Raw genomic sequence first — 19,485 nt, forward strand, 5'->3', positions numbered from 1 at the left:
TGGCTGGGAGGATGGCATGGGACAGTGTACACAGTGGCTGGTATATTCCAGATGCGTATCAGAATCCTTCCTGCCTCTCCTCACCCCTCATGCCCAGGCCCCCACTCTAGGCTCCCTGGGATCTGTCACTGGGTCCCATCTCTGCCAAGTCACTCTCTCCTTGCTCACAGCTCCCGGAGCTCTTTTACAATACAAATCTGAACTGGTTGCTTCCTATTTCACACTCTTCTGTGCCCGCACACCCCCACCCCACCCTCAAGATGCAGTCCCAGCTCCTTGGCCTGGCACCTGTGGCTTCCCAGGACCTGCGGGCTGCACTCCCCAGCCTCACCCTCTGCTGCAGCACAGGGCTGACACCTCTAGGCCTTCACTCTGGCTGTCACTGTTCTCCAGATCCCATCCATGCAGATGTACCTCCAACTCCTCCTCTCCGACCTCCAAGCCAGTCCAGACTAGGCACCCCCCCCCAACTTCTGTAGGTGCTTGGGCCCACACATGTGATCCCCATTTATGTCCTCCTGCAGATCATGAGCTGTCCAAGTCCCCATCACAAGGATGACCAGGATGGCCAGTCCTGGGAAAACCATCGTTATCTCCACCCTGCTGTGCTTCAAACCACACCTTTCCTAATGCATAGGCAGCACACGTAGGGGCACAGCTGGATACAGGTTTATTGTGACACTGGATGTGAACGGGGACTGGCGTGGCCAGCACCGGTGTGTGGTGGTGGTGGAGGGAGTGGGGGGAAATGGAGGGAGTGGGGGGAAGTGGAGGGGGTAGGGCAGGGCGCAGGGAGCCCCAGGCTCAGGCCAGGAGTTGGGGTTGGGGTGACCTTTGCCAACCTCATCCAGAAATCTGGGGTGATGACTCAAGAACTGGCAATGCCTCTGGCTGGGCTGGAGGAGGCGGCAGTGGGTGGGTGGGAGAGGCTCACACATGGGAGAAGGCGTGGCTCTTGCAGAGGGGCTTGTCCTTCTTGGAGTAGAAAGTCTTTCCTTCCAGGTTGATCTGGCATATCTGAGGACAGCCAAGGTCAAGTCATATGGGGCTAGGGGTGGCAGGAGAGTCCCCTTCCCAACCTCTCAGGAATTCCAGAGGCAGGGCATGAGAGGGAGGCTGGTAAAGAACAAGTCCAAGTCCAGGGAGGGGGGCACTCACCGCACACACAAAGCAAGTATCGTGCCAGCTAAAGCCCAGCGCCTCCAGGAAGCGGTCCCCTGCATCGATCTTGAAGTCACAGCCCCGGCATTTCGTGCCAAACATCTTCTCATAGTCTGAGGATGGAGGCAGAGAGAAAGGGGGCACTGTGTTCTGGCCTACCCCACCCCCATCCCTTACCTATGCTCCCCTTCCCCACCCCCCCTACCTCGCTCGCAGTAGGGTGCCCCTTCCTCCATGTAGAAGGCCCTGTTCCGAATGGGCGTCTTGCAGGCCGCGCAGGTAAAGCAGTGCACATGCCACGTCATCTTTAGGGCATGCATGATCTCCTAGGAGGACGCTACAGTCACCAGGCAGCTTGGCCCCTCCTCTCCAGAGCTGGGGACACAGGAAGGCTGGCCTTGGGCCCTCTTCCTTCCTGTGGTAAATGTTGCATCTGCACACACACCATTCCCACTCTGCCTCCAGCCCTGAGGTCTCCCTGTGGATGTCCGCTATGCTTCTGAGATTTGCCACGTCCGAAGCTCAGCTCCTAACCTCTGTACCCCAAACCTGCCTCCCCCACAGCTGTCCCCATCTCAGTTGACAGCAACTCCATCCTTCCATCTGCTCTGGCCATATGCCCTGCTTTCTCTCATACACATCAGATCTCCCAGGAACTCCTGCTGGGTCCGCCTTCAAGGTGCATCCAGATCCTGACCACTTCTCACTAACGACCTGATGCCGGGTGTGAGCCGCAGGCACCCCTGGTCTCGGTAACTGCACAGTGAAACTGACTCCTGAGCTCCTCCTTCTGCCCCTACAGACTGATGTCAACCTGAGCGTGTCTACATTCCCTCCCGCTTGAATCCTTTCCTGCCTTTCCCTCTGGCCTCTGTATCCTCTGATCTCCCCACAAGGCCTCTTGCCTGTGGTTGATGCACCAGGCCCACCAGTCTTGGGGCTTCACACTGGCTGTCCCTTCTGCCTGGACTGCTCTTCCCCAGTACCTCACATCTCACCCCTTACTGCCTTCAAGTTTCTGCTCCATCCAATATCCCCATCTCCATGAGGCCCATTCTGACAACACCAGTTAATACTTCTAATCTGCCTTTCCTTTTTTTTTTTTTAATTTTTTTTTTTTATGTTTTATTTATTTCTAGGAGAGAGAGAGAGAGACAGTGTGAGCAGGGGAGGGTCAGAGAGAGAGGGAGTCACAGACTGAAACAGGCTCCAGGCTCTGAGCTGGCAGTCAGCACAGAGTCTGACGCGGGGCTCGAACCCACGAACCACGAGATCATGACCTAAGCGAAAGTTGGACGCTTAACCGACTAAGCCACCCAGGCGCCCCTCCTTTTTTTTTTAAATAATTTTTTTTTAATGTTTACTTATTTTTGAGAGAGAGAGAGAGACAGAGCATGAGCAGGAAAGAAGCAGAGACAGGGAGACATAGACTCCAAAGCAGGCTTCAGGCTCCAAGCTGCCAGCACAGAGCCTGATGCTGGGCTTGAACTTACAGATGCTTAACCGACTAAGCCACTCATGTGCCCCCTATTTGCCTTTGCAGTGCCATGTTCCCAATAATTTTACTCTGTTCTCTTTAGCCCTTAACACTTTTACTAACATACTACCAAATAATTTACTTATTGTGTGTATGGCATATCATCTGCCTTTCCTCCCTGCTTCCTGCTCAAATGTAAGGTCCAGGAGGGAACAGATGTGACTATTCTATTAGTGGCTATACTGTAACAGCAGTGCCTGTCCCTGTGGGTGCTCATTGGCAAATGTTTGTGAGTTAACTTGCACTACTAGAGTGAGGAAGAAGCAGTGGCTCAGGGAGAGTCTGTGCTCTCACTGGCCTCAGCTATCAATCTTGAAGACCCTTGGGCCAACCAGGGCCAGCAGCATTCAGATCTAGAGCAGGCAGAGGGCGGTGTGAGGCTTTTGAGGGGCATCGGTCTGTGGGTCCAACCAGACCTTGCTTCTTAGCTGGGTAACTTGGCCAAGTTACCTTCCTTGACACTTGGTTCCTTCCCTTGTGAATTGGGAAGTTAATCCCAGTAGGATCATTTAAGAATGGTCCTACATTGGGGCGCCTGGGTGGCTTAGTCGGTTGAGCGTCCGACTTTCACTTAGGTCGTGATCTCACAGTTCGTGGGTTCGAGCCCCGCGTCGGGCTCTGTGCTGACTCCCAGCTCAGAGCCTGGAGCCTGTTTCGGTCTGTGACTCCCTCTCTCTCTGACCCTCCCCTGCTCACGCTCTCTCTCTCTAGAAATAAATAAAAAAAACCTTAAAAAAAAAAAATTAAAAAAAAAAAATGGTCCTACATTGTATGTTGGGGGGGGTCCAAGACTCCGTGCCTACGAGGGCCCGTAGGTGGACTCAACAGGGCAAGCACCTCTTCCTGCCTGTAGGGATGGTGAAGACCAGTTCATGCAGGGATGCCTGGAAGGCTCAGGTCTTGAAGTGAAACTTTATTTTCAAATGGTGCCCACTAATTTATTATTATTTTTGTTGTTGTTTATTTATATTTGAGAGAGAGGGAGGGTATGTGTCTATGTGTGAGCAGGGGAGGGGCGGGAAACAGAGGATCCAAAGTGGGCTCTGTGCTGATGGCAGCGATCCCAATGCAGGGCTCGAACTCATAAACTGCAAGATCATGACCTGAGCCAAAATCAGACGCTCAACTGACTGAGCTACCTAGGTGCCCTATTGCCCATTAATTTAAAATGACAATGCAGACCGAACAACACAAGTGGGCAGCACCTAGCTCTCTGATGGCCCACCTGTGCCCTCTGCATCTATGTCACATCTCACATATGCCTCACAACCATCCTGACCAGGAAGTTACTGCCACCATTTTAGTGAGGCCCAGAGACAGTGACTTGCACCAGGTCACACAGCTAATAGAAATGGGTTTTGTGCCCAAGTCTGGCTAGCTCCAAAGCTGGCTCTTCCCACTGCCTGGTGTTGCTGCTTTTCAAGGAGCGGACAAAGGGTGCAGGGGAAGGAACGTGTCTGCAAGCTGGCAGGACAGGGGGCACAGGCCAGGGCATGGGCAGCCCAGAGCTGGGTCCAGTGGGTGTGTGAGCAGGGAGGCAGGCTTCTGCTGGTATTCAGAAGAACCTGTAAGCCAGTTACCAATGTTTATTTTACGCCCTAGTTCCTAAATCTGTCTGCCTCTCCCATCCCCACTGCCCTGACCCAGGCCCCAGCAGCCTGTTCCATCTCCCCCTTCCCAGAGGAAGCTTGCTGCAACACAGCTGACCTCATCGGCCCCAGCTCCAAACTCCTAACGCGGCCCCCGCTCACCTCTTCTGCCTCATCTCACACCCTTCCCGGGTGTTAGCTTGTGACAAGCTATTCCTTCTGCTCGGAGTGCTCCTTCCTGATCCTTCTTCAAGCTAATTCCTATTCATTTTTAAAGTTCAGCTTAGAGGCCACTCCCATCCATTCCTTCAAACATTTACTGACCACCTCCTGTACATAGAGCACGATCTAAACATGAGCAAAACAGCCCTAGTCCCAGCCCATGGAGGTCACACCTGGGGAGAAGATGGAGCAAAAGGGCTGGGGAGTAATGAGCAAACTGTGGGGGCCTAGGCCTGGTGGAAGGAGTAGGTCTCACAGAAGGTGTTCTTAAGGAAATGATAGGAGTCCAAGATGAGAAGGAACAAGATAAAAAGGGTGCTAAAATAGTATAGTGTTCCTGGTGGAGAGGACAGACTGTACAAAGGCCCCGTGGTAAGGGAAACCGCAAACTGGCAAAATGAAAGGGCCCACATGGCTGGAGCACTGGAGAAGGGCTAGTGATGAGAGGTGAACCTTAAGAGCATAGGGTTCCAAGGGCACCTATGTGGCTCAGTTGGTTAAGCGTCTGACTCCTGGTTTTGGCTCAGGTCATGATCCTAGGGTTGTGGGATTGAGCCCTGCATCAGGCTCTGTGCTGAGTGTGGAGCCTGCTAAAGATTCTTTCTCTCCCTCTCTCTGCGTTTTCTCTCCGGTTTGTGCTCTTACTCTCTCTCTCTAAAAAAGAATGGAAAAAGGAAAGGAAAGGAAAGGGAAGGGGAAGGGAAGGGGAAGGGAAGGGAAGGGGGAAGAAAGAAGGAAGGAAGAGAGAGAAAGCAAGAAAGCAGAGTATAGGGTTCCAGACGTGGGCCCCAAACCAGGGTAGGCCCCGTCTAATGTGTCACTCATGCTGTGCTGCTTCCCTACAGCTCCATCAAGACAATCTGACTGTCCTGTGTTTCTCTCCCCATGCTCCATGCTGGTCTCCCAGGGCAGGCACAGTTCTGAGCACTGGGTGCAGACAGGGCACAGAGCACCCAGCAGGTTGAGGGGATAAGCTTCCTCCCCCTTCCCCCCAGGGTGAGGTGGGGCTTCCTAGAGTTTGTTAGGCTCTTGAATTCTTGTGAGAGAGGAAGCTAAGAGCCCCTGAGTCTCTGTGGAACATTAGCCTGAGCTGGGGCAGGAGAGGGTTTGCCACCCAAGGCTTACTCCAGGACCTGGGAGCCAGCCAGGCCCTACCAGCCTCGGCTTCCCATCTGTGGCCTGGTTGATAACCCCGCCCACCCAGGACGGGGGTGAGGTAGGACAAGAGTGTAACACAGTGTAACACAGACGGAGCAGTCCTTGAACAGTAGGGCCTTGATTTGTAGATGCCCAGCTCAGGAACGGTCCTGGGATCCAGCCCATTCTATTGAAACAGTCCAATGGTGTATGGCCTAGGCTGGCAGGGAATTGATTGTGATCTTGGGCAAAATTCCCTCATATATAAGATGGGAATATTCTCTATAAGATGGGAATAACCAAACTGACTTCCTATAGTATGACTGTGAAGCTGGATGCCTACACACTTTAAGTGTACCACAACACAAACTGGCATTACAGTGACAAAGACTGTGACTATATCCAACTCCCCCTTCCTGTCTATGGATGGAATCTCCATTTTTTGCTGGGCACATGACTGCCCCAAACAGACTGTATTTCCCAGCCTCTCTTGCAGCTCAGTAGGGTCATGTGACTGAGATCTGGCCAATGGGATGGAAGCACAAGGGTTGGGTAGCAGCATCTTCTAAAGGCGGCTGTCATGGGCCTTCTATCCCTTCCTCCCTTCCCAGCTTCCTGCTGGCTGAAACGTGGAAATTTTAGCTGAGGCTCAAGGGTCATCTTGGACTGTTAAGTAAGCCTGTGCTGAGAATGGCCAAGGAACAAGATACAGAAGCCTAGATGTGTCTACTAGTCCTGGACTGCCCACCTCTAGACTTTCTTACTTAGGAAATAAGCTGCCACTATTTTGAGTTTTCTACCGTTCATGTTCCAGGTAATCCTTACTAATATGAACATCACCACAGAGCTCTCTGGCCACATCTGGCAGCTCTACTTCTGTATGCAGAAGGAAGGAGAAGCGTGAATGTCAGGAGCCCAAGCTGGGAGTCATCAGTGCCTGGGGCCACTCCAGCTTAGCTCTCATGCTCTGTAACCTTGGGCAGTTTCTCCTCCTCTCTGGGCTTCAGTTTCCGTACACATACAATAGATTTCACCCTGCCTGTTCTGCCCCCTTTCCCTCTGACTGCACTCTTGGCCCCTGACACCCTCTGCATCCTCTCCTCCTCGTGTGAGTTCCTGGGGGCAGGGCCTATTACTTCATGACATGTCCTCAGGCACGGGGCACACTATCTGGCACACTGTCCACATTTAATGAAGAGAATGAATGGGGGAAGCCAGAAGGCCCATCGCTCTTTGCTCATAACACACACAGACCCAAGTCCCAAGGCTGGTTCCTGCTGGCAGCTAGGTTGCCCTGCAGAAATATGGCCAGGCTCTGCTGTGTGCTTAGCTTCAGTGGGAAGAACAGAATTTCTTCATGTTTATTTATTTACTTTGAGAGAGAGAGAGAGAGAGAGAATCCCAAGTAGTCCCTACACTGTCAGTGCAAAGCCCAACGCAGGGTTCGAACCCAGGAACCATGAGATCATGCCTGGGCCAAAACCGAGTTGGGCATTTAACCGACTGAGCCACCCAGGCACCCTAGGATCTTTAAAATCAAAATTATTTCTATTTTTAATGTTTTTATTTATTTTTGAGAGAGAGAGAAGGCATGCGCAGGGGAAGTGCAGAGAGAGAGAGGGAAACAGAGGATCTGAAGCAGGGCTCTGTGCTGATAGCAATGAGCCCGATGTGGGGCTGGAACTCACAAACCGTGAGATCGTGACCTGAGCCAAAGTCGGATGCTCAACTGATTGAGCCACCCAGGTGCCCCAGAAAGAACAGGATTTTGAATCACAAATGTGTGTGTCTGAATTTCTGGCTTTGCCACTCCATAGTTCTGTGCTTTTCAGACACAGTGAGTTATCTATAAGTTTCTGTCCTCTCGTGTACTGGACATGGCAGACACTGTGGACTAGCCTCCCCAAAGCCTGTCACGGGCCCCTTCTTTTCTCCTTCCTTTCTTGTGGGAGACAAAGGCTAAAATATTGACTTTGCCATCATCCTCCGCGAACCAGGTGCTCACAGGATAACCATTCCAAACACTGAGATGAAGATGCAAATTTCTGGTTTTCCTTCCAGAGCCAAAAAGCAAAACCTTGTTAAAATAATGCCATTTGGGCCTTCCCTCTCCTTCCTGCCTGCAGCAAGAATATCAGGCCTGGGGTTTAAGTAGTCATCTGGTAACCATGACATGATAGGCTTGGGGACAAGAGTCTACACGCTGAGCTGAGGATTTCCGAGCCAAAGGCAGGAAAAGCCTAAAGGCATGCTTGACCTGTTGTTTCAGCCCTGAAATTCTTTTTAAATGTTTGTTTTTTAATTTTTGAGAGAAAGACCACAAGCGGGGGAGCAGCAGAGAGAGAGGGAGAGAATCCCAAGCAGGCTCCATGCTGATGGCAGAGAGCCTGATATGGGGTTCGAACTCACAAACCTTAAGATCATGACCTGAGCCAAAGATGGACGCTCAACCAACTGAGCCACCCAGACGCCCCAACTCTGGAATTCTTATGACTGAAGTAAATAACCGCTTCTGTTTAAATCTCTGCAGCAGGGTTTAGTTATTGCGGCTGAATGCAAGCCCACGGACACAGCTAACATCTCATTTTGGCCTCATTAGCACCTACCTACCCTCTTTGGGTAATGTCATCTTGTTTTATTTCAGGAAGCCAACTCTCCCTCCCTCAGTCTATGGCTGGGGTAGGGTTGCCTGGCCCCTGATTCGGTGGGGGGTCACCTGGGGTTGGCTAATCCAAATCCTGGGGACTGGTCCAGAGATGGCCCTGTGACAAGCTATTCCAGTAGCATCAGGACACTTGATGCATCAGCTTGTACAGAGGTGCTCCTCTTCTCTTTGCAGTGCGAAGCTGGGGAGACAGAGCCCTGGCCTCACTGTGGCACCATCTTTGCCACCTACCTAGGAAAAGTACGCAAGGAACAAAGCCAACACAGACAAAAACAGACCCAAGTAGTGGAGAAAGTCCTGATGACCTTGGGACCTGCAGTCGGCAGGGCCTGAAGTTAGTGCCCCGTGAGCTTTCGGATTACTTAGGCCGATACACATTTCCCTCGCTTTTCAAAAGTCAGTGTTACATCACCTCACTTTTATGAGAGACCCGCCAACTGAAAGGAATCCAAAAAGGAATTTTGTTTTTACGAAAAAAGGTGAAAAGTGAAAACAGCATTCAGTGTTTTGGTTTGTGGTGAGCCATTACTGAGGCAGTGCCTACCCTGCGTACCCTGTACCCTGCGCGGCGAGTGGCCCCGCCCAGCTCCTTTCCTGGGAACCACATTCAGCATCTCAGCATCGAGCGCCACAGCTCTGAACTGTGTCTGTGAGCATCTGTGCTTTATCTCAATTTACTTAGCGCATCTGTTAGCAAGATGTGTCCTAAGCTACCAGAAAAGCCTACAAGAGGTTATTTTTTGGGCCTGGGAATGCTCAAATTTTTTCCCATATAAATTAACAGTACTTGCTTCTTCACTTTATGCCATTCCGGCTTGGGAAAGTTTTCATATGTACGTTCTACTTTCAGAGAGCCAGGGAAACCTGTACATTCTTTCTTGCTTGAGCCCCTCTGAGTAGGATTTTGGTTATTTGTTAAGAGGATCCTGGCTATGTAAAATGAGGCCAATATAACAGCCTGCTTAGGAAGCTGCTAGGGATCCAAAGGGCTCATGACAAGAGAGCTTCCAGGCCTAAGGGCTGCTTAGTAGTATTCCTCAATGCTGACAGGGTCAGATTCGCCCTCCCGCCCATCTGCCAGCCCCACTCACGCCTGTGATCTTCTTCTTGCACTTGGCACAGCTGGGTGCATAGCGCACATCATAGCAGGGGGGGCAGAAGATGGCACCCTTCTCCTCAAAGAAGCCGCCCTCTTCCAGGACCTTCCCACACTGGCTGCACACAAACTCCTCAGGGTGGTATGCATGGCCCAGCGCCACCAGGTAGCGGCCCCTAAGAGGGAGGCGAGGGCAGTAAGCGGGAGTGTATGCAGGGGAGGTGGGAGGTCCTGGCCAGGGCCCAAGTGGGTTTAGTGAACACCTATTCTAAAGCCTGCAAGGGAGACTCTTTCTCCCCATTTTCCAAATAAAGGAGAAATAGGCTTGGGAGGTGACCCAACTGATGACACAGTGATGAAGCTGCACCGCTTTGATGACAAGAGATGGGGACATAGGCAGTGTTGGAATAAGGAGGAGGGTTACATTGGCTTGGGGGCTGCTGACTTGGGCCTAATTAGATAAACTAGAGGAGTCGGTGCCCTGGGGATGGGAAGCCCAGAGGGCATATCAGCTCTGAAGATCAGTAGGTACCTGAGCCGACCCTGGTGCCCACCCTGTCCCATTTGCCTAGTGCATCTGGCTTGGGGAGGGGCCTGCAGGTCCCAGATAAATGAAAGTGTCTTCAGAAGGGGTTCTCTGCAGAGCCTGAGAGCTGACAGGAGTTGAGATGTTCTCAGCAAGACCAGGGCTGAGAACTACCAAGATTCTAGAAGCCAGCACACTGACTCTGGGGGGCTGTGTGACCTTGCTGGGGCTCAGGGAACAGTGTAAGGAGAGAGGGGCCTCTGGCCTGTCTGCTCTGAGAGCAGAGGTTTGGCAGAGACCAAATGAGCAGGAAGGAGAGGCAGAGGAGCTAGAAGGGACAGGCCCTTCCCTGCCCAGACAGCAGCCTTTCTAGGGATGCTGCTTGAATGCATTGTTGGTACTTCCTCCATTTCAACAGGGCAAATGCTGATAGAGGCTGATGCAGGGTGGGGTGGGGGAAGTAATGCAGGATGCAGAATCTGAGGACCTAGGCCAGGTCCCTGCCCCCACTGCAACTGGGAACTGAATCCTTATCCTCCTACAGTGACAGCTGAGATGAGTGGGGAGACTGACGGGGGAGAAGAGGTCGGAAAGATGCCAGGGCCAGGCTTCAGCACAGGAAAGGCCAGGGTAGGAAAGGAACAGGGCCACCCACCGGATGACCTTGTGGCACTGGTGGCACACGGGAGTCTTGCCATTGCTGCCACCACCTGCTCCTGTGCCTCCTCCAGTGGCTGCCTGCACGATGGAGGTGCGGTTCTGCAGAGGTGTGGGCGTGGCTGGCTGGCTGTGCCGGGTCAACACGGTGCTGGTCTTGTCCGGGGCGTAGCGCTCAGCAAATGCAGGGTCCACAGCCCAGGGCGGGCGGCTAGTGGGGTTGGGGGTGGTAGGGCCTGCCAGGGCCAAGGAAAGTGGCTCCAGGGGGGTGCCCAGGGACCCCAAGGTCAGGGGGTGGAGCCAGGGGCAGCTTGGAGCACCCCCCACCCCTCACCCTGCATGCCCCTGGAGGCTACCCACCCTTCCCCAGGCCCAAGCCCACTCTCTCTCACCAGGCCAGGGTTCCTGGGGTGTAGCTGAGGCTGGGGCTGGGGCTTCTGTCCTGGGCACCTGGCTGCAAGATCTGCCATTCAAGGCCCTGTATGGCTGAGGCTCCTGGTGTGGCTCTACCCCCAACCTTGGCCTTCCTGGCCCCATGGGAAATGCCCGGGTACACGAGAGTGCTAGGCTGGACTCCAGGTCCCACGGGGGTAAGTATGGGTAGGGCAGCTTCTCCTGGCCAGGTTCTTGCTGGCAGGTCTGTTGTGTGGGACTGGGAAGTGGAGAAGGGCTCTCCCTTCCGAGGGCTTCCTCATCCCAGAGATCTAGCTCTGATGGCAGGTACTACCCCTCATTGAGACCCAGACTGGCATGACCCACACTGGGTCTAACAGCCCCACACCCAAAACAAGCCCACAAAGATAGAAGACAAAGGCGGAGAAAGCAGGGCTGAGAATGTTTATTTCCATGCCTAAGCCAGCACAGACCTGGCAGATAGCAGTACCACAGGGCAAAGAGAGAAGGCAGTGTCAGACAGAGCCAGGCTCCCTGCCAGGCCAGGAGGAGGCTCAGTCCAGGGGCAGGAGAGGAGTGGGCAGGCAGAAGCTGCAGCAACCAAGGGGGTGTGCCCTCGGTGGGAGGAGCAGGAGAGAGAGGCAGAGAGGGCAGCCGGCCGGTGAGGGCCAAGCTACGACTGCACGTTGAGCACGTGGGCAGAGCGCTGGTGGTGCCAGTCCCGGAGGCGGGTGTAGCGTGGGCTCTGCAGCTCCAGGACATACTTTTCCCTAGGGGGGCAGAGAGAGAAGGAGGAGGAAGTAGAAGGAAGGAGAGGTGAAAGGGAGGAAGGGAGGGAAGATGGAAGGGAGGAAGGAAAGGAGGAAGGAAAATGGAGAGCCCTGGCGGTGGACCCTCAGAAGCAGACACAGGGCTGTGGCTGGAATGGGAGAGGCAAGAGTTTAGAAAGAAGGGCTACTGCCAGTCCTTTTACCTTGATTTCTTCAGGTGCTCCTCATCCGGGTCTTGCACTGAGAGGGCAGAGGCAGGCATTGACCAAGAGAAGACAGGGGGCCACCCCAGCCCTGAGCCCTGGCAGAAGGTCACAGGGTGCCGGAGAAGGCTCCAGCTGAGCCCAGGCCCAGGCTAGGGGCCAGCAGGAGAGTCCACCCTGCCCTGGCACTTACTGAACTCGGTGCCCGTGAGGTGGGCAAGGATGCGGAAGGAACGGGACTGGCCTGTCCCGGGCCGAGGCCGCCAGTCCTCTGTGTCCTCCATCAGCCGCTGCTTGCTGGCGTCTGGAACCAGCGGCCGGAGCGGCTGTCTGTAGGGAGGGTGTGGCTCAGAACTTCATGCTGGGGGTGGATAGTGGGGGCAGCCCCTCCCAGGATTGGTGCATGTGGGCTATGGTGCTTAGGAGAGTGGGGGAGGGCAAGGCCAGGGCCCCGCTAGGTGAGGGGTGGGGAGGGCAGCTATGTGAGAGGAAAGGAGGGCAGCTAGGGTAGGGAGGGGCCACCGCCCAGAATGCCAAAAGGAAGGAAGAAAGGAACAGGCAGAGGGGGCTCACTGACTTGTCAGGGGTCTGCACCTGTGAAGGAAATAGACAGATGGACAGATAAAGGGACAAAGGGACAGACACAAGGAAGAAGAAAAATGGCAAGGGGTCAGAGTAGCCAGGGGCAAGGCTGCACCAAGTGTCTGGGGCACAGTTGGCCCGACACCACACCCCAATCCCGGGCCACCAGTGGGGGGCCCTGCCTGGTTCAGAGCCCCCAGGAGGGCAGTGGCTGGGCAGGAGCCACACCCTCAGGGGGGCCCTGTATCTACAGCTCCCGCCCCGGCCGCCAGGGGTCGCTGCCGCACGGATCTGCCTCATGGTTCCAGCCGGGCTGGGGCGCAACGCAGACTGAGCAGCAGCGCGGGCAGCGGGCTTGGGGCCTTGGACAGATGGCGTGGGCGTGTGAGGTTGGTGGGCAGGACCGACGTACCCATTCTGCTGCAGGGCGCTGTCAGCGGGCAGGGGTGCCCCAAAGGGCCGGGCCGTCTTGTTGAGGGAGGCGCTGGGTGCAAAGGTGTACCGCGGGGTATCCGCGGCAGGGGCCAGGGCCTGGGCAGAGACAGAGCCGGGCAGGGCAGGAGGGGGGCGGGGGGGATACACGGACGCTGGGCAGGGGGAACGCTCAGCCGGAGGGGAATGTCCCTCTGGCGTGTCGTGGAGAGGACAGCGGTGCTCCAGCCCCACCCCCACACATCTGGACAGAGCCTAGGGGAAGTGTTGGGGGGGGCTCAGGTTTCAAGGGGCCCATTTGGGAGGAATGATCTCAGCCTACACAGGCCAAAGGGCAGACAAGTGCGGCTTGTAGCACAGGCCAGCAGAAGGCAGCGGACAGACAGGCAGTCATGCATGGTGCCCAGACCGTGCGGCAGCCCCGGGACCAACTCCCAGTTTCCCAGATTCTCCCAGCTCTGGCCTCTACCCTCTACCCTTGGCCAGGAATGGAAGTATCAAGGCTCCTTGTTGCCCAGGAGGGCAGGTTAGCCCAAAAGTCCAATCCTACCCCTCCCACCACCCAGATGTTTCGCTTACATGTCCCAGGCCCGTTGCCTACCTTCTGCGGTTTGCTCTGAACCGGCTGGGCCCTGGAAGAGAAAGGGAAGGGGTGATAGTGGGCCAGGCCTGAGGTGCCCCCATCCACAAGATAGGCCAGGGCCCTTGTACCTGCTGAGACCCAGGCTGAGGCGCTCCCCACAGGCACGAATCTTGTTCTGGGCTTCAATGTGCGTCAGGCCCCCTGCATTCTCACCATCGATGCTCAGCACCCAGTCACCCACAGCCACGCCCGCCTGTGCGGCTTTGCCTCCAGGAGTCAGCTGCAGAGAGATGGAAGGTCACGGAGGCCCAAGCCTCTGCAGACCAAACTGAGACCAACATTAGTCAACCCTGCTTAAGCTGCCCCACTTCTAGAACCTGGAGGCCTTTTCATTCAACTTATTTCTGGACAGCTGCTGAATACTAAAACAATCTGGGAGGGGTGGAGTTCACCTGAACCTCACAATCACCCCAATCACTCTGTTTATTCAGCTGTTTGTTCACCTCCATGACCCTCCTCCCCACAGCCTAGAAACTGCTATGATGTCAACAAGCAGCCACCTTCAGGCTAAACCCCAAACTTCTCAACTCCAACCACAGCCTTTGAGCCCCCTACTGGCCTCTTGCCCAGGCTATTTCACCCACCTCTGGCTTGTGCATATGGTCAGCTCCTTTGTGACGCTGAGCAGTGCTCTCACTGACCTCTTACACTCCCAGCACCCTGTCCTGGGGCCATCTGCAGGGATCTGCCCGGGCCTTTTGAGAGCCAGGAACAGGCCCCCATCATCTCCCTGTACCCCATGAATTGCTTGAAGGGGGCCCAAGGTGTCAGCTAGGGCTATAAAAGAGTGTCACCCCCCCAAGCCTTCAATTGCCACATCACCGTCTTCCCTAATCCTTTGGGCTCTGCCTTGGGAATCTCCGGTTCCTGTGGTAAATAAGGGGTAATAGTGGGCTGGCAGGAATGGTCACTACCAGCATGAACTGAGCCTGCCAGCAATGACTTCTGGGAAGTTGGAGGCCTTGATGAAAGGACAATGGATATGCTGCCCAGGGGGAGAAAGTTTACTTATGATGGCCTTGAGTGCTAGGGGGAACTAGGACTTAGCCTGAGGTCAGGAGGAGCCATCAGCAGTTTGAAAGCCCCCATAGGGTATTTCCCAGACCCCTATAGAGGTAACCCTGACAAACCCCACTGGACCCTACTGGCCCTCTAGCCCAGAGGCAGGCAGCAACCCAGAAAGGGGTGGCACAGTTGTTCATGGGTTTAAGCCCACAGGGCTGTGGGGACACCTGGCAAAGAGCCTGGCATTAAGCAGACTTTTATGGGGAAGTTCTGGAAAGCAAATTCTCATTTTATAGGTCGGGGGGGGGGGGTAGGACTGCGAGGTATTTGGCTGTCTGTGGCCCCAGGAAGCTCAGGTGGGCTGATGCACAGACTGAGCTGAGGCAGGGAGAGGGGAGGTAGGAGGTTCCAGAGAGATCTCCAGAAGACAGAGAGACCAGATGCAGAGACTAACAGCAAGACTGACTAGGGCAAGAAGGGAGAGCTGGCTCTATTTCATGCTTGGGAGGTTAGAAGAGCAAGACAGCTGGGTGCCTCCTTCTTCATCTGCTACATGGTAAGAAATGCAGCTTACATTTATTGAGCACCTAGTATTGTCACATACTAACACTGAATCTTCCAACAACCTCTGAAGTCTGAGATTATATGTATTTTACACATGAGAAAAAAGAAGTTATGTAACTTGCCTCAAGCTGCTCAGTTAGTAAGAGGCAAGGCCAGGTCTGACCCTGACCTTAAGGCTCCACTACACTAGGCTACCTCTGCTGGGTGTTGGGACCCAACCCAGAGGTCAGCCCACCTAGAACAACTCGCTACCTCCTGCCTGGGTCTGGGGCCTAGATCTCTCTTGCTTTTAGTTCAATCCAACAACCCCTTATAATAAGCATAGAAAAGGGACACCCTTGAAAGGAAGTGACTTACTCAAGGTCATGGTGAGTCAGTAGAAGGGAAACCTGGTCCAGCCACTCCCTACCCACACAAGCTGGCTCCTGGGAGATGTGGGCTGAGCCTGAGGTAGACAGAGGTCTTGGGGGTGGGCAGGAGCAGCTGGCTCCCAGGGAGGGGTGGGGATTTGAGGACTACTTCGTTTCCTGAGTGAGGAGGACAGGAAGCACAAGAGGGATAGAACAGTGGTCAGAGAGATGGAGAGAGAAGGAGGAGAAAACCCTGGGAGTGGGGTGGAGTGGGGTTGGGTGAGGTGGCTGGAGAAGCAGGGAGGCCTGAAGAGTCGAGGAGGGGAAAAGCCAGAGGGCTGGACACTGCAAGGGGTGGGGGTGAGTCAGCCTGAGGGCTCCAATGAGCGGCCCAACCCCCAAGTCTCAGACATTACCTCATCTCCCAGGCCTGGGCCCACAGCCAGCCCTAGCCCCTCCCTCCTCCCTGGGGTCAGGGGGGAGGGAGGGGCTGGCCTAGCTCAGAAAAGACCACCCTACCCGCCCACCCATTAGGGCTTAGGTCCAACTCCAGGGCTGGGCTCAGCTTGTGGCCCCACCCACAGCTGGGGCTGCTGACAAGCGACCTCAGGCTCAGAGTGCCCCCAACAGGCCACATCTTAAAAGTTCATCCCTCAGGCTACTATGTTGCCCATCTCCACCAATGAAGAAACTGAGTCTCAAAGTCCAGCTATGGCTCCCCAGCCACAGTGGTTAGCACCCAACCAGAAAGGAAGATGTAGAATATGTTTTCAGGGCTGGCAAGACTTGAAAATTGTGTAGGGGCGGGTTTGTGTAGTAGGGGGACCACTGCCCTAAGCTACCCAGCTGGCAGGGCAGTTTCCAGGGGAACCCCGTGGAAAGGTCCCTGGAAAGAACAGTGACTGCCTGCCTGCCCTCGCCACCAAGCCAACTCCCATAGACAGACTCAGTCTTGGGGCCCTTCTCAGGCTGTGCAGTGCCTGGACAACCTTCTAGCCCCCTCCAGGCTATGCTTGACTTGGGCTTCTTGCCAACAGCTGCCTGCCCACTGGGCTCCTGGGTGGGCCTCTCTGGACAGGCGGATGTGCAAGCAGGAAGTCCCCACCCCGTCCTGACCCCCAGGCCACAGACACCAGCCCAAAGGCTGGCCTCATTCTCTCTGGGCACACTCTTTGTGTCCCACAACTGACCATACAGTTGGAGCCGTGGCCTCATGGTCACCAGCTGAGGGGCCCACCGATGGTATTTAGGGGTTCAGGCCTCAGCCAGCCTTTTTCACCTCTGCAGACTCCAGCCACCAGCTGGCCATCCCAGCGTGGGGCTGCATTCTTGGGCTTATAAGGCAATCCCCCTGCCACAGGGAGGAGCCAACCCCTCAGCTCCGCCCCTCCCAGGACAGGCCCTCAGGAGCTGAAGTTAGAATCCTAGGGCCCCATCCCACACCCCTGCTTTGAGTCAGAGGCCACTGCATCCTGAATAGGACTAGGGGATGAAGATGGAGAACTTCGTAGAGGCTGGAGAGTGTCCTCCTCCCCACCAAACTGCAGACATCCCAGTGCCTGAATTCAAATCCCTGCTTGCCAAGAATCACTGAAAAGGCCCCTCCACCACTCTGAGCCCTGAGTTCCATCATCTGGAAAAACAGTATGACAATCGCTATTTCCTGGGTGGCAGTGAGGTTGAAGTGAGATCCTGCGGTCAAGAGTGCTCTGCCTGGAGCCTGGCTCCAAGCATTGCTCTCTCAAGCAGCTTAGATACTTCCTGGAGACCTCAGGCTCTCCCGCTGCAGACTGGGCATCCCCCAGGCTCCTCAGACTTGGCCCCAGTAGCTTTGTGGAATGGCATCAAGTACAAGGCAGTGCTGGGGAACTGTGGGTACTCGTCTCCCAGTACCCACCTGGTTGAGAGTCTTTGTGGCAGGTGCCTACATTTCTGGACCTAGATACCTCCTGCCCTATTGGACCTGGCTCACTCCTGCTCAGACTCTTCCCATCACCTCCCACAGACTTCAGCACCCAAAGACTACTGGGGGTAGCGCCTCCCCAAACCTTGGCTCACCCGGGAGATGGAGAGGGGCACATTGAAGTCCTTGCCCCCCTGCAGCCGAAAGCCCCAAGGTGCAGGCCCCTCCAGCACCACCTTGAAGGAATCCATGGTGCCTGCTCCTGGGAGGAAAGAAAAAGTGAGTGGACAGCATGGTGGGTATACAGGCAGGCTCAGCTCTGGATACCAGCCTTGGACTAGCGCCAGGCAGGCACGAGCAGCCTCTGAACACACCCAGGGCACCAGCAGGCATGCACCTTGTCAGGTGTGGCTGGGTTTCTGGCTGGCAGACCTCGCTTTGCAGATACAGGGGCAATCCCTCTCCCCCAGGGACTGGATGGTGGGGGTTCCCTTCACTCAGTCTTGCGGTTTTTTTTTTTTTTTTCATTCAGGAGTGGGCCGCAGGGCTAATTTGACATGGAGTCCCCCCAAGTTAGCCTTAAACCTCGGACAGACTGCGGGTGAGTCAGGGGCCGGCGTTCCTCGCCCCCGCCCCCAGGTCCCGACAGGCAGGCCTCGCAGAAGCCTGCTCGGACTATATAAGGCGTGTAAGCTGACACTGTGCGGAGCCAGCGGAGGGAGCACACGGGGGCTCGGGACGCGAGGGGGAGGGGTGGGGAGGGAGGCGGCTGGAGCGGGTCCTAGCCATTCCAAGACGGGTCGAGGCTTATGAGGACTCTGGGGCGCTGGGGGCGGCACAGAGGGTCCGTGGCCCCTATGTAAAGCGGAGAAGGCTAGGACTCCAAAGTGTGGCCAGGTAGGGGGTTCATCCTGGAGTCCAGTGGGGGTGGTGCCTCCCGCACAGGCCTACTACCATCCCGACATGACTCAGTTTCCCCCGTCCCCCACCCGGGCCCAAAGCATTGGCAGAGTCTCGGGCGCAGGAAGCAGCGCAGGCGCCAATCGGCCCTGCCGCAGCCGGCTTCGCCGCAGGAAGGCGGGGGCGGAGGCAGGGGCCCAGGCCCGCAAGAGGAAGCGCAACGCTGGCCTCGACCCCAGTGCCTTCCGTGGTTCCCAGGAGGCTCCTGCCCTCAGCCTGGCCCAGCCCGAGACGCCCCGCGCGGTCGCCAGTACCTGCTCGGCCCCGCCGAGGCGCTGCTCGGTGGCTGGCCCCAAAGAAACGCGCTGGGATCGGCCACCCGTGTTCTGACCCCGCCCCCACGGCCTCAGTCCGCTTTGAGCTCGCGGAAGGGGGCGGAGCCATAGGTCACGCCCCGCCAAAGCCACGCCCACGAGCGGCCACTCTACGACTGGGAAGCCCCACCCAGTCCTTCCGCCCCGCCCAATCGCGAAGTCCCATTTTACTTCGAGCTGGAAGGCCGGTGCTGCCCGGGATCCCTCGGTGGGGCGGAGCCCGGGGGGGACCTGGGCGGGGTCTGGGCTGCAGGTCGCCTAGTCTGGGAGCCGGCTAGCAGCTCGAGCAGTCCCATGCGCCTCCCTCTGGCCGAGCCTGAAGAAAGCGGCCTTCGGTACCAAACCCCTGGACTTTTTGAATCCTTAGTTTCCTTCTCAGAAAAATGGGACGCTAATACTCGCCTTGCAGCCCCATCGTGAGGATCAGCATTGTTCCCCATAAGGTGCAAGCCATTGACGACTCTAGAATTTCTAAATCGGAAGGACTTGCGGGTGTGGAGCACGTGGAGGTGGGGTCAGTTGAGTTGGGGACAAGAGATTTTGAAGCTAGGTTTGTAGAACCCTCTACAGAAGGCAGAAGATAATGGCAGGAGCGGAGAGTTGGAGGGACCCCCTGGCTTGGCTCTGAGCCTGACCTATGGGCCTTCTCATTCCCTGACCCCAGGCAGTCAACAGCCTTCTGCCCTGAGACAACCCCACACCGATGAAATGGGTTTTGCCTGGTACCCTACTCCACAGCAGGCAGCACTTGTGGCAGGGGTGTAACAGGGTGTCTC

The 19,485-nt window shown here is 55.7% G+C and overlaps 1 protein-coding gene across 8 annotated transcripts; it reads right to left on the reverse strand.

Moving 5' to 3' along the window:
- Positions 1-653: 653 nt before the first annotated feature.
- PDLIM7 (PDZ and LIM domain 7) lies at positions 654-18,739 on the reverse strand. Of its 8 annotated transcripts, none has more exons than XM_039239747.1 (14): positions 18,650-18,738; positions 17,591-17,697; positions 13,682-13,833; positions 13,572-13,602; positions 12,951-13,069; positions 12,530-12,550; positions 12,150-12,286; positions 11,957-11,993; positions 10,983-11,044; positions 10,589-10,826; positions 9,403-9,583; positions 1,367-1,487; positions 1,159-1,274; positions 654-1,017 (listed from the first exon to the last, which is right to left on the reverse strand). In XM_039239747.1, exons 2-14 carry the CDS (start codon positions 17,684-17,686, stop codon positions 931-933), a joined length of 1,398 nt encoding a protein of 465 aa, XP_039095678.1. In that variant the 5' UTR covers positions 17,687-17,697; positions 18,650-18,738; the 3' UTR covers positions 654-930. The 8 variants fall into 8 exon arrangements, with proteins under 8 accessions (XP_039095678.1, XP_039095677.1, XP_039095682.1 ...); XM_039239746.1 differs by having other exon boundaries at positions 10,983-11,053; XM_039239751.1 differs by lacking the exon at positions 12,951-13,069 and having other exon boundaries at positions 12,534-12,550.
- Between the last annotated feature and the right edge of the window lie 746 nt (positions 18,740-19,485).

The sequence above is a fragment of the Hyaena hyaena genome, unplaced genomic scaffold (assembly GCF_003009895.1).
Source record: "Hyaena hyaena isolate Hyena2069 unplaced genomic scaffold, ASM300989v1 scaffold_160, whole genome shotgun sequence".
Classification (NCBI taxonomy): domain Eukaryota; kingdom Metazoa; phylum Chordata; class Mammalia; order Carnivora; family Hyaenidae; genus Hyaena; species Hyaena hyaena.

Coding starts and splice junctions, on each gene's coding strand:
- PDLIM7 (XM_039239746.1), bottom strand. CDS start 17,686: ATGGATTCCTTCAAGGTGGTGCTGGAGGGGCCTGCACCTTGGGGCTTT. Junction 11,994..12,149: donor CCTCACGGGCACCGAGTTCA/GTAAGTGCCAGG, acceptor CTGCCCTCTCAG/TGCAAGACCCGGATGAGGAG. Junction 10,827..10,982: donor ACCCCAGGAACCCTGGCCTG/GTGAGAGAGAGT, acceptor TGGCCCTGGCAG/GCCCTACCACCCCCAACCCC.